Source organism: Acinonyx jubatus, chromosome C2, assembly GCF_027475565.1.
Source record: "Acinonyx jubatus isolate Ajub_Pintada_27869175 chromosome C2, VMU_Ajub_asm_v1.0, whole genome shotgun sequence".
NCBI lineage: Eukaryota > Metazoa > Chordata > Mammalia > Carnivora > Felidae > Acinonyx > Acinonyx jubatus.
The window spans coordinates 39983302-40004392 of record NC_069384.1 but is presented as its reverse complement, the minus strand read 5'-3'; the positions used below and the strand labels follow the sequence as shown (position 1 = coordinate 40004392).

Genomic DNA, 21091 nt, shown 5'->3' with positions numbered 1-21091 from the left:
GAATCTGTAGATTGCTTTGGGTGGTATAGGTATTTTAACATTAATTCTTCTAAACCATGAGCGTTGAATATCTTTCCATTTACTTGTGTCTTCTTCTATTTCTTTCAATAATGCCATATAGTTTTCAGATACATACAGGTCTTTCACCTCCTCGGTGAAATTTATTTCTAGATATTTTATTCTTTTTGATACAGTTGTAAATAGAACTGATTTCTTAATTTCTCTGACAGTTCATTATTAGCATAAAGAAATGCAACATTTTTGTACATTGATTTTGTAGCTGGCAACTTTATTGACTTTTTAAGTTAGTTCTAATAGCCTCTTGGTGGAATCTTTATAGTTTCCTATATGTAATATCATGTCATCTGCCAGTAGAGAGAGTTTTACTTCTTTTCTGATTGGGAGGACTTTTCTTTTCTTCTCTTTTCCTTTTTTTCCCCCATGATTGCTCTAGCTAGGACTTCCACTAGTATGTGAATAAAAGTGGCAAGAATGGGAATCCTTGTCTTATTCCTGCTCTTAGAGGGAAAGCTTTCAGCTTTTCACCACTGAGTATGAGTTAGCTATGGGTTTGTCATATATGGCCTTTATGATGTTGATATACATTCCCTCTATATCTACTTTGTTGAGAGGTTTTTTTTTTGTTTTTATCATAAATGGATGTTAAATTTTCTTAAATGATTTTCTCCATCTATTGAGAGAATCATATGATTTTTATCCTTTGTTAATGCAGTGTATCACATTGATTGATTTGTGAATGCTGAACCATCCTTGCATCCCTGGAAAAAAATCCCACTTGATTAGTGTATGATCCTTTTAATATGCTGTTGTATTTAGTTTGCTAATATTTTGTTGAGTATTTTTGCATCTATGCTCCTCAGAGATACTGACCTTTAGTTTTTCTTTTGTTCTTCTTGTAATTGATTTCTATTTTCATACCACTGTGGTCAGAAAAGATGCTTAATATTATTTCAATCTTCTTAAATTTATTAACATTTTTTTGTGGCATAATAAATGATCTATCCTGTGCACTTGACAAGAATGTACTTTTGGATGGAATACTCTATATCTCTGGTTAGTCCATCAGGTCTAATGTGTTGTTTAAGGCCAGTGTTTCCTTATTTTTTTGTCTGCATGATCTAACCATTGATGAAAATGGGGTATTAAATTCCCTACTATTCCTATATTGCTGTCTATTTATCTCTTTAGGCTTCTTAATATTTGCTTTATGTAAGTTAGGTCCATGTAAGGGAATATTTTTTAAGATTTCTGTATAAGGAGCAATGAGCAAAATTTTGTCACCTTTTTAACAATTTCAGAAGCATTTCGTTTTGTTTTTGTTTTTTTCTTTTTCTTGTTTTATTCCACAATGAAAGCTGACAGTATGGCATTGTGGTCCAGTTCTAGGAACCAAAGCTACTGGGAGGGAGGAAGGAAGAAGTTACAAGGTTCAGATCCGTAGTTTTCAGGAATCTGGCTTAGCACAAAATTATGACATTAAAATTCAGAAAAATTCAAACATGTATTTACACCATAATGACTATACACATCTTCTTCTAAAGAATAATCTTCCTGGGGCGCCTGGGTGGCGCAGTCGGTTGAGCGTCCGACTTCAGCCAGGTCACGATCTCGCGGTCCGTGGGTTCGAGCCCCGCGTCGGGCTCTGGGCTGATGGCTCAGAGCCTGGAGCCTGTTTCCGATTCTGTGTCTCCCTCTCTCTCTGCCCCTCCCCCGTTCATGCTCTGTCTCTCTCTGTCCCACAAATAAATAAAAAAAAAACGTTGAAAAAAAAATTAAAAAAAAAAAAAAAAGAATAATCTTCCTAATAGCAGTGGAAATAATAACAGGTTTTAGTCTACTGCTTTTTCTCTCTAGTTTCTGTATATCTACACTGACCAAGAGAATTATCAAGCTTTCCTTCATTTATAATAAAAAAGCAAGGAAATACTATTTTATAAAACTATGCATGTATATACGTCTAGATTCTGATATTTACTAACATGGATGGGCATAGAGTATGTCATCACCTGATCACATTTCATCTCTGCCAACATAAATGTATCAGTTAATAATCTCTATCTCTTTGCCAATAAAATGCCAATAAAATGCAGTCTCAACTGCTTCACCTCGAAATTAACAAATGGAGCAATAAAGACCAAATTTATAAGAAAAAAGATTCGAGTCACTACGAGCATAAGCACCCAATCAAATGCTGAGTTTCTAAACATGGCCAATATAAACAAATGCATGCAGGTCTGTCTAATGTTGACAACAAATCCTGAAAATAAAATATTCCAATGTAATGGTAAAGAAAAACAAAGCAGTGTTCAGGGAATTTGGCATGGGATTTATTTTAGGACCACCAATTTCCTTGAAAAGGAAGCCATTTCCTTTTTTTTTTTTTTTTTTAATTAACTTTTTTTAAGCAGGCTCCATGCCCAATGTGGGACTTGAACTCACAACCTTGAGATCAAGGGTCACATACTCTACCAAATGGGCCAGTCAGGAGCCCTGGGAATCATTTTTTTTTTTTTTTTTTTTTTTTTACAGAGAGGAAACAAAGAAATAGCAGGCTAGACAGCCTAGATTTCTCTATAAAATAAATGAAATTAACTGCCACAAGTGATTAAGGTTTTGAATAAGTAATGATCAAAATAATTAAAAAGCCAAGAAGCAATGAAAGTGCTATACGCTGCAGAGAAAGGATACATGGATTGGGGCCTTTAAGACAAACACCTTTTGTGGGACCTGGCCTTGCCCAAAAAATGGCCCTTTATAATTATCCTTTCTTCCTTTAATTTCTAGGCTATTTCCTAAGTTAGTTGAAGCCTAGACCTAAGTTATAAATACAATCAAATAAAACTTGGCTGAATAGAGACCGAAATTAGGCACAAATTCTGTGATTGAAAGACAGTCCATTATGGCAACATAAACAAAAAGGGTTACTGATCCATCATTACATGTGTGGCCTAACACATGAATGTCTAGCCACTCTAAATAAAATGCTGATTATACCCACTTAATTCCATCAAAGAAAAGGCCTTTTGGTCTTCTCTCCCAGGCAACTTGGCATATTAGGGTATACATTTGTAGTGTTTGCCACTACACATAATAAATGCTACCAGCTGAACTACTTCCCTCTCCAGAGAACCATACGGATCTTTGTAGACCTAATGGCTGCCAGGCAAATACATACTGTCCATCACTGAACCCTGCATGGAATGCTAAAGTCTATGAACATTTACTTTCTGTTGGGGTAAAAGGAGGCTGGGAAGGCAGCATTCAAGTCTGCTTTTATTTTATATGAAACTGGTAAAGTGTTCTCTGCCTGAAGATCCACTTAGTTTCAGTGTGTTGGGCTTTGTTCTACCTGTAAAACAGGAATGAGTGTTTAACCAATCTAAAACAGTAAAACAAGAGGAAAAACTAGCAAGTCACCTCGGCTTCTCAGGCCTCAGTTTTCTTATCTATAAAAGAGATTTAATCTGAGGTCCTTTTTAGTGCAAATACATACATATACACGCAGCAAAACCATTTCTTTAGAAAATGCAGCTTACAAAAAGAATCAACCTAGGTAAAATCATAGTCAGTCAATTTAAGACAATTCTCTATAGGACTATATTCATTTCCACAAAATTAAAAAAAAAAAAACCCTCAGGTATGAATAAAAACAGGATCCACTTTCCTTCCTGTAAAGAACACCTTTACAAAACTAGTTTTTAGAGTCTCCCAGTCTACAGAAGGCCCATCTTCACAAAGTGGAACAGATTTTTATGAGGGTGGACATATAGACCAGAGAGCACTGACACAGAATATAGTAACTTATATGTTTAACATATATTTCATATATATGTATGTGTATACACACAAAATAAAATCTTGTAGATATTACTTGTTAATTCTTTAGCTTGTCTATAATTTTTTAGTGTGTCTAGTGAATACAAAATTTTAAATACATGATATATATCATAAACAAGAATTCAACAAACAGATATGAATTATAATGAAATCCATTAAACATCCTGATATCCTGTCCAGTCACCTTGAACATTCTATTTGCCATCCCTGGGAGGCTCTTCTGCTCCGTTGTCTAATTTATTACTAACATTTGTTCAGAGCTCAGCTCAAGTGTTAGTTCACCCAGCAAACTTTCCCTGCCTTCTCAGACCAAGTCAAGTCCCCTATTATAATCTCTCATTGTACCCCGTAATTCTTTCATAATTATTGTGTAATAATATTATGACTGCTTGTTTAAGATTTTTTTAGTTCCAGGGGTGCCTGGGTGGCTCAGTCAGTTAAGCATCCGACTTCGGCTCAGGTCATGATCTCATGGTTCGTGAGTTCGAGCCCCACATTGGGCTCTGTGCTGACAGCTTGGAGCCTGGAGCCTGCTTCAGATTCTCTGTCTCCCTCTCTCTGGCCTTCCCCTGCTCGCACTCTGTCTCCGTATCAAAAGTAAATAAACGTTAAAAAAACTTAAAAAATATATATTTTTTTCTTTTCTTTTTTTTTTTCAGTTCTGTAAGGTCTTTGAGATCAAGGACTTATCTTATTTTCTATTTTAGCCTAGAACCAAGCACAGAGATTTACAGAACGAATAAATGAATAATTATGGAATAATTATTAGAAGAATTTTCTGGTTTACATATTTCTTTAAATAAAATACAGGGGCACCTGGGTGGCTCAGTTGGTTAAGCATCCAACTTCAGCTCAGGCCATGATCTCTCAGTGTGCGAGCTGGAGCCCCACGTCAGACTCTGTGCTGACAGCTCAGAGCCTGGAACCTGATTCAGATTCTGTCTCCCTCTCTCTCTCTGCCCCTCCCCACTCATGCTCTGTCTCTCTCTCTCAAAAATAAATAAAACGTTAAAAAAAAAAAAGAACACTGTTACAGACTTGCTATTCTTTTAATAGTCACCATGTTGTTATTTCCTCATTTTTCTTCTGTTATTAAAAATACAATTAACTTTTCTGTTAAATTCAAATAATGCAGAAAGTTTTCCTTATAAGGAATATTACTCTTTGACAAATCGTTAAGATAGTTTGCTTTCTTTTACCTAGCACTGTCCATCTAAGATTTGCTTCTGCTTATTAATATTTTTTTTCATTAGCAGTAATAAAAAAGCTAGAAAGCAATGAAACAGAAGCTAACAAATGAGTTAAATTTTAAAAAATAATAATGTAGTTCTGAAAACCTTAAAAGCATTTCCCATTACAACACTAATGTTAACACACATTATATAGGTAAAGGAGGGGAAAAATCCAAATAGGCACTGAAACAAGAAAAACACCTCTTACAAATAATGTATTCCTTTTAATACTTATTTTATTTTCCTCAGAAATCAGTACAGAATAACTAAAACCGTTTTGGTAGTTTTTAAAATGACACTCTTTGTAGCAGACATCTGTTATGTTTGTTTACCTAGCCAGCTCTCCTTCACACTGCCTCGATTCACTTCTTGCTCATCCCTCCAACATTTCTATGGTTCTGATCAGGTTGTCAATGTAGCATCCTCACTCCTCACTGTCCTAAACACAGCAATTAGTCCAAGCAGTGGGCACATCACGTTGGCTGAGCTCAAGCTCCCAAAAATTATTCTGAGAATTACAAACAGGGGGAGGGAGTTTCTTCTCTCTTGCTTAATCAACTATGTCTAATCCCAGAACTGTCAGCAGCCCCAAGTGAATGAAAACAAAAGAGGGAAGACAGAAAGGAAAAGAATAGTTCTAGATGACATTTTACCCTCTGGATTCAGAAAATCCTGAGACTAGTTCTAGTCCTTGCTTTTCCATGGTATAGTCATCCACTAAATCCCTCCACGCCCTTCTTCTTTTTGCTTAAACTAGCTTAAGTTTGTCAACTATAATCAAAAAGTCCTAATACATCTCCCATATTCATTTGGGCATCATAAAATAAATATGAAAATAATATATTTTCTTAAGTGTTTGTTTATTTTGAGAGAGAGAGAGAAAGAGCAAGCACACGAGCAGGGTAGGGGCAGAGAGAGAGAGGGAGAGAGAGAATCCTAAGCAGGCTCCGTGCTGTCAGCACAGAGACTGACATAGGGCTCAATCTCACAAAACTGTGAGATCATGACCTGAGCGGAAATCAAGAGTCTTGACACTTTACCGATTGAGCCACCCAGGTGCCCCTATATTTTTTAATAATATAATTTTCTTGACACTGCATTGCTCTTAAAATCTATACAAGGTTATCTATATAAATCTAACTCTTTCTCCCCAAAATTTTTTCAGCTTTACTGGGGTGTAATTGACAAACAGAAATTGTATGTATTTAAGTGTGCAACTTGATGTTTTGATATACATATAGACAGTGAATTATCACTGTAATCAAGCTGGTTAACATATTCATCACCTCACATAATTCCCACCTCCAAATTTAAATATATACAAATAAACTTTTAAAGAAACACAATGTACATGCATTCTTTTAAATTTTATATATACATATATAAAGCAAAAAAAACCCCATATAGTTAATATATATAAAATTACTACACCTACAAGATTTAAAAATGTTAAGTGTACAGAAAGAGTTAAGTCCTCTCACTAGTCCGATGCTCCAGAATCAACAACTTGCAAAATTTTTAGTTGCTGTTGATAATAAGATAATAACAATGATGATAATAAGATTTGTCAGTATTTCCTACTAGTTGTAAATATTATTTCTTGACTTCCTGCTGTGGAAGAAAATTTAACTCCTTACACAACCAATTCCACATTCCCATTAGTTATTATTATTATTTCCTCTATTATTGATCTTTGTAACTTTACTTAACATTTATTTATGGTTTCATGTACTACTGACACTGTTTTGTAAAATGAGAATTAAAGGAAGGGTATTTTTTAGTGCTCTTATTCTTCACTTCAACTCACAATTTGCATCAAATATTCTTATATTGAAAGCTGAATAATTTCCTTCCGTTCTGCAGCTGTAATTATTTTTGTACTTTATCTAAAAGTTCAAAGTCAGTAAGCATTACTTACATTAAGGAAACTAAATAACACTCAGTACATTATCTAAGTAGTTTGCTATGATTCTGTATTCTTTCTGTTCAGATTATTTTTAATTTTCCTGGAGTGTCTAATTCCCTTTTTATGTTCTTTGCCTTTTGCCACTACCTTAAATGGTACTAAATTCTCAAAGTTATTCTCAAATCTCCATTTTTACTGAAGGTCTTACATCTATAAGACCTACTACTCAATAGTGATCCTATACCCCTCTATCTCAAGTAAAAACCATTATTTTTTAGATCCACTGTCATTTTTCTGGAGCACATCTTCTAATAACTTCTTAATAAAGGGTATGCCGACAAGTCTCTTCTACATCCTTACAAGCCTGGAAATGTTCTCTCTAACTCTCACACTTCACTGACAGTTTGGATGAGTACAAAATTCTACATTGAAAATAATTTCTTCTCAAATCTTTCAAGACACTCATTCATTATATTCTACCACCCACTGTTAGTTAATGAAGACCAATACCAAGTTGATGTTTGTTCCTTTGCATGTGACCTAGTTTTTCCTCTACAAGGTGTTCAAATCTGTTTTTTCATTCTTGGTATTCTGAAATCACAAAATGATGTATTTGGTGGCGAATTTTTTATATTCACTGTGTGAGCACTTCTTGAGTTCTTTCAGTCTAGAAGTTCATGACTTTCAGTTCTGGGAAATTCTTTTAGTTTGTCTTTAAATTTTTCCTCCAATGTATCTTCTGTAAGTTCTTTTTCTCAAACTCCAACTAGTTAGGATAATAAACCTCCAACATAAAGGTACCATATCATTTTTTTTTTCTCTGACACATTCCTTCTCTTTGACTCTATTTTACATTCTGGATTATTTCTTCCAACATTACTTTCCAAATTTCCTACAGAACTTTACATTTTAGCCATCATCATATTTTCTTAATTTCCAAAAACTCATTTTTGATTTCTCATTATTCCATTCTCACAGCATGATGTGTTGATGTTTTAACGTTACACATATCATCTCAACTCTCTCTGAAAATACACATTACAGATTTTATATTTCTCTTAATTTTTTGTTTTTACATTAACACTATTTCTTCCAAATTTTTTTTAAGTTTTTCATTGTATTTTGTTCATGTTAAAGGCATTCCTCAACCGTCTGATGACTCCTGAATACCCATCAATTTTTAAGAATAAGGCCATATGCAGATTAATTGGGAGCTCTATAAGCATGTCTAGACTTTGATGACTGATGAGTTTTTCTTTAGGGTAATTAAGTGACTAGCTAGCTGTCTCAAAGAGGAAACTTTAGCTGCCAGAATGCAAAGATCATTGGTCCAAAGTCATTTAATTTCTTTAGAGAAAAGAAAAAAATAGCAACTCTTTCCCCACCCCAACTTGGCCCTAAGGCCTGGTGATTGGCCTAAATGGAAAAACTTCAATTAACTCCTTTATCTACACTCTCCCAAAGTATCCCATTCCCTACTCTCTATTTCATGCTTGGCATATTCAAATTCTACACCTCTCTAGGATTCAGGGAGGAGGCAGGCAGGACAAACTAGACCTCCTATCTTATAAAGCAGAGTATAATTCTGTTTCAACTGCTACCCACAGTTTTTAAAAATGTTTTACAAATAATCAAGTATACACATAGATTAAAATATATAAAACAACAAGAATTCCACTAAATGATACTTATCCTACAAGACATCTGATATTTTCTATTTTATTTATAATGTTGATAAATGATTTCATAACACATTGTGATGTGTGATTTGAGGCGCACGTACACATGCGCGAAACAAAAAGCAAGTTACGTTGTGACTTGCTCTGTCATGTTTCAATGACCATTCACTCTTCTGTTTTCTCTCCCCAAGAAAATTTTTGAAATCTTTCATTCACTGATGGCTCTTCTCTACTTTCTTTTCACTGTATTTCTCTCTTTTACATCTTTACTATAATTTTAGTAGGATCTAGAAGGGCAAAAAGAATAAACATAAGTGCTCAGTTTGTGATCTTTAACTTGAATTCCTCTACAAGTATTTTTAAAAACCAGAAGCTTCCTAACCTCTTTCTGACCTGATTTAAGGTCCCTCTGCTAAGTATGATGGCCTCAATTGCTGTGTTCTGGGACTTACCATTAGAGCTAGGGAATTAAAAAGGAAAGTGATGGTAGTGACCATAAGAATCCATGAAACAATTCCAACTAGCTCTAAAACTAAAAGTAAAATTGTGGTTAAATGTTCAATATTAAACCTAAATACTTAAATGAAGAAATAGAATTTTTTGTTGTTGTTGTTATAGTCCAAGATTTTAGAAATTTCTTTTTGAGGGAAGACTTTAGGAAAGGCTCCTTCCACAGAGAAAATAATCAAAACCCAATTCCCAAATACGTCAAGAAAAATAATACTTCCATAAGATGCAAAGAGTACTTACAAAGCAAGGCTACTCAAAACATACTGTACGTGCTCACATTCATCTGGGAATGATGCACTGGCTGATGTGAAACAGCAAAGTGCAGTCTGAAGAACCTGAAGCTGTGGCAAAGGGACCTGCCATCTTCCAGCATAATCTTCAACCACCTGACAGGGAAGCAATCCAAAAAGTACATTATTATGGAAAATGTTTGCAACATCTCGAGTTTAAAAATTTTGATACTGCTAGATAAATTAAAAATTTAGTTCAGCATGAATACAAGTGACCTAAGGACAAAACATTTTCATAATGTATATCTGAAAATGAAATAACTATTATCTTTGAAAACGTGGAAAAGAAATATAGAATATGAATAATTACACTGTCCAACTGCCACATCTTTAACAAACTGTAACAAACATAACAAAGACCTTCACCTCCTATATCCAGCCTTTATCAAAACATCAATTATCAAATATTAAAGTAGCTAGACAATACAATACGGTAATAAAAAATTAGAAATGAGCATAATTATTATCATTACGATTTATTAAAGACTAAACTCTAGGGGTGTCTGGGTGGCTCTGTCAGTTGAGTCTAACTCTTGATTCTGGCTCAGGTCAAAATCTCAAGAGTCATGGGATCAAGCCATGCGTCAGGCTCCATGTGGAGTACTGAGTCTGCTTAAGATTCTCTCTCTCTCTCCCTCTGCCCCTCTGCCCTGCTCATGCTCTCTCTCTAAAATAAAAAAATTAATCAATTAATTAAAATTAAATAAAAAAATAATAAAGACTAAACTCTAAACATTCTGGCACTAATGAGTATTAAAGATATAGTGGCATGACACTCTGATTCTGAAAGTTTAAGGTGTACGTACAAGAGCTTTATGAATTTAGACAGGTCATTTCCTTCTCTATGCATTAGTTTCCTCACCATAAAATAGAGATAATAATGCTTATCTTGCAGATTAGAATAATTTATGAGAAAGCATTTTAGAACTATCAATTGCTATGAAATGTTAATTATGATTTCTCATATGCAAGACTGCTATATTAAAACAATATATTATATTTTAAAAATTCATCATATAAACCAGGTTGGCAAACTATGGCCTACAGGCCAAATATGACCTGCCACCTATTTTTGTATGACCCACAGCTAAGAATGAGATGTTACATTTTCAAATGGTTGAAAAAATATTTTGTGATTTCTGAAAATCAAATGAAATTCAAATTTTAATGTCCACAGAGCTTTATTGGAACATAACCAGATTCATCCATTTACATACTATCTATGGCTGCTTTCCTGCTATAACAACCAGTTATGTAGTTATGACAGAAATCATATGGTTCACAAAGCCTAAAATATTTAATTTCTGCCCCACTACAGAGAAAGTTTGCCAACTCCTGGTTTAAAAGCTGGAAAAAACAGAACAGAGTACAAAAGCCAAGAGAACACTCAGAGCTCAAAGACTTTTCACACTTATTACTTCCTGTTGGGAGATAATTTTCCATGGGTCTTTTGTATTTCTACAGTTTTTTTGTTTTTTTTTTTTTTAAAAAAAACTGGGGTGCCTGGGTGGCTCAGTCGGTTAAACGTTGAACTTCAGCTCAGGTCATGATCTCATAGTCCATGAGTTTGAGCCCTGCATCAGGCTCTGTGCTGACAGCTCAGAGCCTGGAGCCTGCTTCCAATTCTGTGTCTCCCTCTCTCTGCCCCTTCCCCGCTCACACTCTGTCTCTCTGTCTCTGTCTCTCTCTCAAAAATAAACAAACATTAAAATGACTTTTTTAAAAAATTTAAAAAGGCTCAACTGCCTTCATCTTTTCAAATATATTCATAGGCAATAGCCTTCAAAAACAGAGATGATGTCTCCCTCCAGAGCCTGTTTACTATTTAGCATAATCATGATGTTCTCTCCCTCTGGAGCAAGGGCCAGGCAGATACACTTGTAGACCATTATAAAAGATTAGGGTTCCCTAAGCTTGGGTTTCCTCAACTATGATGAAAACCCACTGTTGAGTGCAGGATCCACCTTTGTCACTTACCTTTATGAGACTTGAGGGGCAAGGGGAACCAACCTGAGCATGAAGCTCATGCAGCTTGCTGTGCCATGAATAATCAAGTCCATTATCTCTGACCCAGGCTTTTCATGTTTTCTGCCAGCATCTGTGAAACTGCGACACACTAAACCTAGATAAAATTTTAGACCCTTCGTGGTTGACTGACAATTCCAAATTGCAATACCAGAAAGTTAGCTGGGAAGTAAAAACTATTACTAACTATGATGACCCCAAATAGGACACTTTTCTAAACCACTACAGGCCAAAAAAAAAAAAAAAAAAAAAAAAAGGTGGATAGACTGTCATTCCCTGCCTCCAAAATTTCTCTTCACTAGCATATTTGACCAGCTTTATAAACTCTTTTTGGCCACCATAACACCATTCTTTTTTTTTTTTAATGTTTATTTTCGAGTGATAGACTGTAAGCAGGGGAGGGGCAGAGAGAGAGGGAAACAGAATCCAAAGCAGGCTCCAGGCTCTGAGCTGTCTGCACAGAGCCTGATGTGGGGTTCGAATTCACAAGCCGTGAGATCATGACCTGAGCTGAAGTCGGAAACTCAACCGACTGAGCCACCCAGTTGCCCCTGACCAGCATAACACCATTCTGATACCACGTAAAATATAGGCATCTGACAGTCTCATGTTTTCCTGTCCTCCATCCCAAACAGTTTGCCCTAATCCATATCTACTTATAACCATACGAGGTAAGTTTATCTCCTTAGAAGATTTCTATTTTGTCAGCTTCTATTCTTATTATAGCTTCCCTTGTTTACCAATATTCAGCTACTGATATCTAATATACTGCCTGCTCTAGCTGCGCCCAAACCTAACACAATAAAAAAGCCCAAACGTAACACATCAAACCTACTAGAGGTGTTGCCACAATGTTTGAAGGGATATAAACAAAATTAACTGAAATCTACATATCTTCTTACACTGTTTAATATCATGCCAGATGCTACTAATACAGTATAACATTCATAACACTTTAAGACACACTATCACACTATTTCTCTTTTAAATATTTCCTTAAAATATGTGAAACCATACATTACATGGCCCTTTCATTTGAAATTTTTCTCCTGTGCGATCATAAACACTCAACTAATGAGACCAGATACCATGACATCATAATCTGAATGTGTTCTACCAGGTTGAAATGTAGCAAGCAACACATCTTCCTTTTTTCTTTTTCTTTTGCATTCTAATAAGTAACACTCTTAACATAACGGCCAGAATTATGTTGCAGTTGCTGCAAACAAAGTAAAATTTACCTGAATTACTAACATCAACATCTGCTATAGTTCTAAATTCTTCAAGAAAATGGTCTAAGGATCGAGATCAATAGTCCATTAGGGATTGGTAAACCCTCCCCCTTTTTTTTTCATTTTGAAGGGCATAACAAACATACTGCAATGCAATTTACTATAATTTATAGAAACTATATGAACATTGCTGAAAGAAGTTACAGCGAAGGCCAAAAGCATGCCGTGATATAAGGGGAGTTGAAGAGAAGGGCAGAACTACTGCCAAAGAAAGATGCTGGAATAGTGCAATGATCCCACAGCACTTTGTCAGCATTCCCATTTACAGGAGCATATACCCTGATCTAAAAGGGATATAGTATATGTTATCATTAATTAATAATATTATAATAATTAACCAAGGCAAATTATTGTGAGAATGAGCACAGAGAGCACAGATTCTTTCTCTAGCAAAACTGTCAAAACACAGATTTATTGTAAACCTATTAAGTTAAATTACATTAATTAAGAACATTAAGATACATCATCCAAATTGCTACAGATTGACATGTGTCCCCCTAAAATTCATATGCAATATATGCATTGAATAAATTTGTTAATTTTATAAATACCTAAACATTATAATAGACATTAAGTTAGTCTTTTCTCCACCCCTTTCAATATAATTATGTTGTTCATGTTATAATAATAACTACTACATATATATAAATATCTCCTAGCTCTCTCTGCCCACTGAGAGAGCATAGGAGAAGTAACATCCCAGGAGCAATATATATATACTTAAGGCACAAATCTTGGTTTCTAAACACTATTCTCCAATAAAAGAAACTTGGACTTCTCGAGGCCTCCTCCAGTAGGCCTGGAGCAGAGAAAACACAAGATGAGACTAGAACATTTTGTGGTGCCAGAAAGTAAGGAAAGGCTGCAAAAATGATGGGGTATAAGAACACAGGCGCCAACCTGAAGGAGCTCTTAACCACTAAAGCTGGAACAATTTAAGCAACAAAATAAATGATAGTACTGACTTTAGTCCATGGAACAAGATAAATATCCAGGAGTCCACAGTGATACAAATAACCAAATAAATAAATGTTAGAGATAAGACAGCTCTTCCTCGCCATAAAATCCCAATTACTAAACACAGAAGAAAAGAGAGACATAGAGAATCAGCATTAGGCAAATACACAGTAATGGATGCTACAGACAAGATCCATGGATCAATGCTAATATTCGTGAGTAAAAGTTTAAGGAGATGCAGGATTTGCAGTCTCAAATTATCTCCCCTAAGACATTTACAAACTAAAAATAGAAAGACTGTAACTTAAGGGTACAGAAACCCCACACACACTTAACCAAATCATCAAAGTAAATATCATCAGTAACTAATACAACATATCATTATCATAAATCTCTTGATATGGCACATCAAGAAAGACACAATGGCATTTTTGTAGTACTTTTGCCAAAAATGCCTAACCTCATTCCAGTCATGAAAAATCATCAGACAAACCCAAATTGAGGGATGCTTTACATAAAACTAATCAGTACTCTTCAAACGTGTTAAGGTCATGAAAGACAAGGGAAAGCAGAAGAACTAGTTGTTATTCACTGGAAGAGATTAAGGTAAATAACAACTAAAAACAATGTGAGATCCAGAAAGAACATTCTGGAACAGAAAAATCATTAGTGGAAAAACTGGTAAATTTCTAAAAAGGTCTGTAATTTAGTGATTATTACAATAGTGTTGCTTTCCTGTTCTTGATAATTGTACCATGTTTTCAATAAGTACAAAAGTAGTTCAATTCTTAAAACTTGAAAACGGTTTTTTTGTTCTCACCTCTTCCTTCAAATTTTGGTGTTTTCATTTATTTTCTGGGGGCTATTTTATAACATAAGCACAATTCTACATTTACTTTCCCTACTTTGTTACCTAGCTACACATCAAGATTTACCCTTGCCTATGGGTATTTTTTTAGGGTCAGATGGAAAAATCAAGTAGATTAGCAGCAGTGTGGAAAGAGTATAGGTTTTAGAATTAGACAGACCTGGCTTTGTCACTTAGTAGTTACATAAACTTAGCAAAGTTATTATACTTCTCTAAGTTTCCTATAAAATGAATTTAATATCACCTAAATCACAGAGTGATTGGAGAAGAGAATATATTAAAATCTAGGATAATTCCTGGCACATACCAGTCCACTTTAAGAAAATGGCAATGGTATACTTTTTGACTGTTTCATTGTATCAGCATGAGCTGGTTAATTATTTGTTTCCCAGTATAATTAATTAAATCAAACTTTATGCACTTTTAGCAAGCAGATAGGCCACTTCCAAATAATATCTATTCAAAAGCTACTGCTGAGTTTCAACTATTTAGTTCAATATCCCTTGACAAATGAAGCATATCCTAGATACAGCAATACAAATAAAATGCTTCATCATGCCTGAACAGATACCTGAGGATTCTTCTTTTTTTTTTTTTTTTTTTTTTAACAGTTTTCCATTGAGAATAAAGAAGATAAAGAAAAGCTCTGTTCAAAACAAGAGTCACTGTCATTTGACTTTTTCTGTCAGGATAATCATGTCAAGAAAATCTAAAATTAAAGTCATATTTTAAAAATCCACCAAAATGGTTTAGAAATAGATCCTAATAAGCTAAAAGTTGTTTGGAATCTACGAAGGACATAATCTTCAGTAACAGACAACCTAAGACCCAGTTCTTTTGGGGGCTCAATTAAGCATATCGTTTGTTCAGCTCACTACTCCTTAAACAGATATTTCTGCAACATTAAAGTCTATAATAGGTTCTGTGAATGTAATAAGACTCAACCTTTCACAAAATGGAAAATGGAGTGAACATCTCTAAATCTTAATATTCCATACAATCTTACTATTAAAAGGAATCTTCATGATTATCTAGTCAAAGCTACAAACCAAAGCAGGAATATCCATTACAATACCACTCCCAGAAGTCTCTCTTCTCCTTGAGTTTTCTGCATCCATATGATGTGAGACAAGCCAGGGCCCTCCATGTGGTTGCCAAAGTATCTACTTAAAGACCCACCTTTCTTCTTAAGTTAACCCAAAGAAGATAAGAAGTAGGCTCATTTTAAATGTTTTAGACAAATTTTGATCCCTGTCAATTTTTCATTTGATTGCAAACTCACTATGGAGAATGATATATTACGTGGTTCCCTGATTAATATTAAAATTGGCACATAAAACAAGGGACCCCCAAAATATAAGCAAAAGGAAACGTATTTGAACGTCAAATCAGAATGTAGGGTGAACAAACCTCTGTGTGTGCCAGCAGGTAGTGGTATACATAGATGTGTGTGCCCATGATAATGACTTAACTAGCTTGGGCTAAGCAGAATTCTGCATCTGACTTCAATTTAGCATGGCCTCGCAAGAAATGGTATTGCAGGTATGGCTGAGGCACTGATTTTATTAAATTTTTTTAATGTTTATTTATTTATTTTGAGAGACTGTGCACACGTGAGCAGGAGAAAGACAGTGAGGAGACAGAGAATCCCAAATAGGCTCTATGCTCTTGAGGAGCCCAACACAGGGCTTGATCCCATGGCCCTGGGATCATGACCTGAGCCAAAACCAAGAGTCGTATGCTCAAACGACTGAGCCATCCCTTTGTTATTGATTTTTTTTAAATTTCCTTTAGTCATATAGGGGTTTTAGATACTAATAAAATTTATGTTCTTTTCTTATGGAAAAATTTTTGTTTTTTCTGTCTGGTTTCTCAATCATACCTACAAGCCAGAGGATTAAACTGAAAAGTTGGCTGAATTCCACACATGTCTTAATACACTGGTGTGTGAATGCCTAGCCTTTAAATTGTTAGTGCTATGGAGTATTATTCAGACATAAAGGGGGAATTTTGGAGGGATGGGTTAAATAGGGGGTAGGGATTAAGGCATGCACTTTTTATGATAGTATGGAATTGTCAATTCACCTGTATTGTACAACTGAAACTAATGCAACACTGTATGTTAAAAAAAAATAATAAAATTTCTAACTATGATATAAACTAGAATATAAAGATAAATAAATAGTCCTAGATCAGTTGACCTAACTCTGTCCCTCTCCCTCTTAATTTTGTTCTCAAAGAGAAGTTCTTAGATTCATGTGACTTATCCAAAGTCTTTTCTTTTTTAAATGATTCTTTATTTTTGAGAGAGAGAGAGAGAGAGAGAGAGAGAGAGAGCGCGCGCGCAGGGGCAGAGGAGGGACAAAGAGAGGGAGACACAGAACTCGAAGAGGGCTCCAGGCTCTGCATGGTCAGCACAGATTCTGACCCGGGGCTCGAACTGAGGAATTGTGAATTCATGACCTGAGCTGAAGTCAGACACTTAACTGACTGAGCCACCCAGGCACCCCTTGTCCAAAGTCTTCTAAAGTCACTGTCATAATATGGTCTCCAGTAGCCTCTGGAATTAACTACATAAATCTAATCAAGGATGTAGAAGTGAAGATTTTATCTGAGTTCAACGAAGATAGCCAGTAGATTGTATCAAGTAAATAAATGAAGAGTCAGATTCCTTATTATATAGGGCATAAGTCACATTCTTAGACTGAAGCTGAAGGAAAATTCAATGGAATTATTACAAATTCAAAGGCAAAAAGAGAAATTTAAAAGGTTTATGCATCAAATACTAACTTTAGGTACCATGTTTGCTCAGTCTCAAGAACTAAATTTGTTTAAAAATGATACACTTTAACGAGGCACCTGGGTGGTTCAATAGGTTAAGCCTCTGACTTTTGATTTTGGCTCAGGTCATGATTTCACAGTTTGTGAGATCGAGCCTCACAACAGGTTCTGCACTAGAGGCATAGAGCCTGCTTGGGATTCTTGCTCTGCCTTTCCCGTGCTCGCATGAACTCTCTCGCTCCCTCTCCCTCTCTCTCTCAAAATAAATAAATAAACACTTAGAAAAAAAGATACACTTACAATTAAAATAACAGTGAGAGGGTTAAAAAATAAATAAGAGGAGGTCATATTGATAAAGATGGGAGAGAGGTACTACCTTAATAATAAGGTCACTATCAGAATCAAGACTGGATATCTATACACCAAAAAGCAACAGAAAGAAGAGATCAAGGAATCAACCCCATTTACAATTCCACCAAAAACCATAAAATACCTAGGAATAAACCTAACCAAAGAGGTGAAAAATCTGTACACTGAAAACTATAGAAAGCTTATGAAAGAAATTGAAGACAACACACACACATGCGCGCGTGCGCGCGCACACACACACACACACACACACACACACACACGTGGAAAAATATTCCATGCTCCTGGATTGGAAGAACAAATATTGTTAAAGTGTCAATACTACCCAAAGCAATCTACATATTCAATGCAATCCCTATCAAAATAACACCAGCATTCTCCACAGAGCTAGAACAAACAGTCCTAAAATTTGTATGGAACCACAAAAGACCTAGAATAGACAAAGCAATCTTGAAAAAGAAAACCAAAGCTCGAGGCATCACAATCCTGGACTTCAAGATGTATTACAAAGCTGTAATCATCAAGACAGTGTGGTACTGGCACAAAAACAGCACTCAAATCAATGGAACAGAACAGAGAACCCAGAAATGAACCCACAAACGTATGGCCAACTAATCTTTAACAAAGCAGAAAAGAATATCCAATGGAATAAAAACAGTCTCTTCAGCAAGTGGTGCCTGGAAAACTGGACAGAGACATGCAGAAAAATAAACCTGGACCACTTTCTTACACCATACACAAAAATAAACTCAAAATGGATAAAAGACCTAAATGTCAGATAGGAAGCCATCAAAATCCTTGAGGAGAAAGCAGGCAAAAACCTCTTTGACTTTGGCCACAGCAAGTTCTTCTTACTCAACACGTCTCTGGAGGCAGGGGAAACAAAAACAAAAATGAACTATTGGGACCTCATCAAGATAGAAAGCTTCTGTAGAGAAGGAAACAATCAACAAAATGCAACCGGATGGGAGAAGATATTTGCAAATGACATATCAGATAAGGGGTTACAGCTATAAAGAACTTATCAAACTCAATACCCCAAAAAACAAATAATCCAGTGAAGAAATGGGCACAAGACATGAATAGACACTTCTCCAAAGAAGACATCCAGATGGCCAACTGGCATATGAAAAAAAGGCTCACCATCACTTATCATCAGGGAAGTACACATTAAAAACACAATGAAATACCACCTCACACCAGTCAGAATGGCCAAAGTTAACAACTCAGGCAAGAACAGATGTTGGTGAGGATGTGGAGAAAGAGGATCTCTTGCACTGCTGGTGGGAATGCAAACTGGTGCAGCCACTCTGGAAAACAGTATGGAAGTTCCTCAAAAAATTAAAAATAGAACCACCCTGCGACTCAGCAATTGCACTACTAGGTATTTATCTAAGGGATACAGGTATGCTGTTTTGAAGGGGCACATGCACACCAATGCTTATAGTAGCACTACCTTCAATAGCCAAAGTATAGAAAGAGCCCAAATGTCCATTGATGGATGAATGGATAAGGAAAATGTGGTATATATACACAATGGAGTAATACTCGGCAATCAAAAAGAATGAAATCTTCCCATTTGCAACAATGTGGATGGAACTGGAGGGTATTATGCTAAGCAAAATTAGTCAGAGAAAGACAAATATCATATGACTTCACTCATATGTGGAATTTAAGATACAAAATAGATGAACATAAGGGAAGGGAAGAAAAATAATATAAAAACAGGGAGGGGGACAAAACATAAGAGACTTTTAAATACAGAGAACAAACTGAGGGTTGTTGGAGGGGTTGTGGGTGGGGGATGGGCTACATGGGTAAGGGGGCATTAAAAAGACACTTTGTTGGGATGAGCCCTGGGTGTTATACATGACTCACTGGAATCTCTACGCCTGACATCATTATTGCACTATATGCTAACTAACCTGGATGTAAATAAATAAATAAATAAATAAACAAACAAACAACAACAAAAAAGAATCAAGACTAGGTAGGAAAAAAAAAAAGGAAATACGTATTTACCAGAACTATGTACTCTTAAAGGTGGAATTAAGGGGGGAAAGGATATTTTAGTTGTTCCTCATTAGAAAGAAAGGGTGACTAGTTCCAAAGGTATGCAACAGAGGGATAGAAGGTAACTTTGGATGGAAATCTCACAGTGGACCAGACTGGAAATCCAACCAGGGCAAGATACTCTTTTAAAGAAATTGAAAGCCCATAATAAGAGCACGTGGAAAACACACCTTGAAAATTATTATATAAGTAACATAAAATCTGTACAGATTTGAAGATTAAAAAAAAAAAAAAAAAAAGCTGGGAGATTACCTGAAAATGCCTGAAGCATTTAATGGGCATTTCAAATTACTAGTTATTATGAAAGGTAATATATAGTATGACATGGTGCCACAAAAGAAAGTGCCCCAGGAACTTAAAGTTAGGCATGAGGAAGTAAATAAGGAAAAGCAACACTGAAGAAAAACAAAGAGGTCAGTCCTAGGTCTGAGGTTGAGCTGATACAATTTTCTTAAGTCAGGGAGATGAGAGGGGGCAAAATCTGTCTGATAATGAATGCTTTTTAATGAACTCAGAATTCCTTGACTTTTCATCTGTTACATTATGGGAGACCTTACAAGAGGTAACTGCAGAATATTAACACCTGGGCCCAAAGGCAAAGAGAAAGGAAAAGGAAGACAAGAGAGGCTAACATAAGAAGAGGCTAAAATGTAAACAAAAACAAAAAACAGCTATGTTTATCTAAAATGGTGTAACATACTATTGCTGAAAGGAATGTGACAAAAGAGAATGTTTACACTGCCAGTGAAGTAGAACAAATTATACAAGGCCCAGAACAGTTAAAAGGCAGAGTAAAGAAAAGGTCTAGAGGAGCAAGTGGCAAAAAAGAGATACTGTCTTCACTGGGCTCCTATGAGCACAGCCATCAGAAACATCAAAGCAGCTTCATTTCAGGTACCTGTTTATGATTATCATCCAAATAATACAAATATGGGGCACAACAGGAATGCTTTTACGGTTTTAGCTCAAGAAGCCTAAGAATTTCAGGGAAAATGGCAACAGCCAAGGTAGCACAGGACTAAAAATGTCTTGGCACAAGGTTGGGGACAAAGAAATCCAGACACAAGGACAGAACTCTGGGGCTCTGGAGATTGCAGGGCTGGGGCTTTGTGGAGATGGTGCTTTGAACTTTGCACACAAGTAAGTGACACACTGTTTACAAGACAGTATAGAAGCTGTGCCACCAAACAGAACGCACGCTGATTACAGCACAGGAGTACCACGACTACACAGAAGTAATGGAAATTAAAA

The 21091-nt window shown here is 35.6% G+C and overlaps 1 protein-coding gene across 2 annotated transcripts in view; it reads right to left on the bottom strand.

Moving 5' to 3' along the window:
• ZNF654 (zinc finger protein 654) overlaps positions 1 to 21091 on the bottom strand; it is a 92664-nt gene that overhangs the window by 54042 nt on the left and 17531 nt on the right. For both annotated transcript variants that reach the window (XM_015065956.3, XM_053220705.1), the window contains exon 2: positions 9426 to 9571. In XM_015065956.3, the coding sequence (XP_014921442.2) occupies positions 9426 to 9571 (146 nt within the window). The remainder of the gene's footprint in view (positions 1 to 9425; positions 9572 to 21091) is intronic.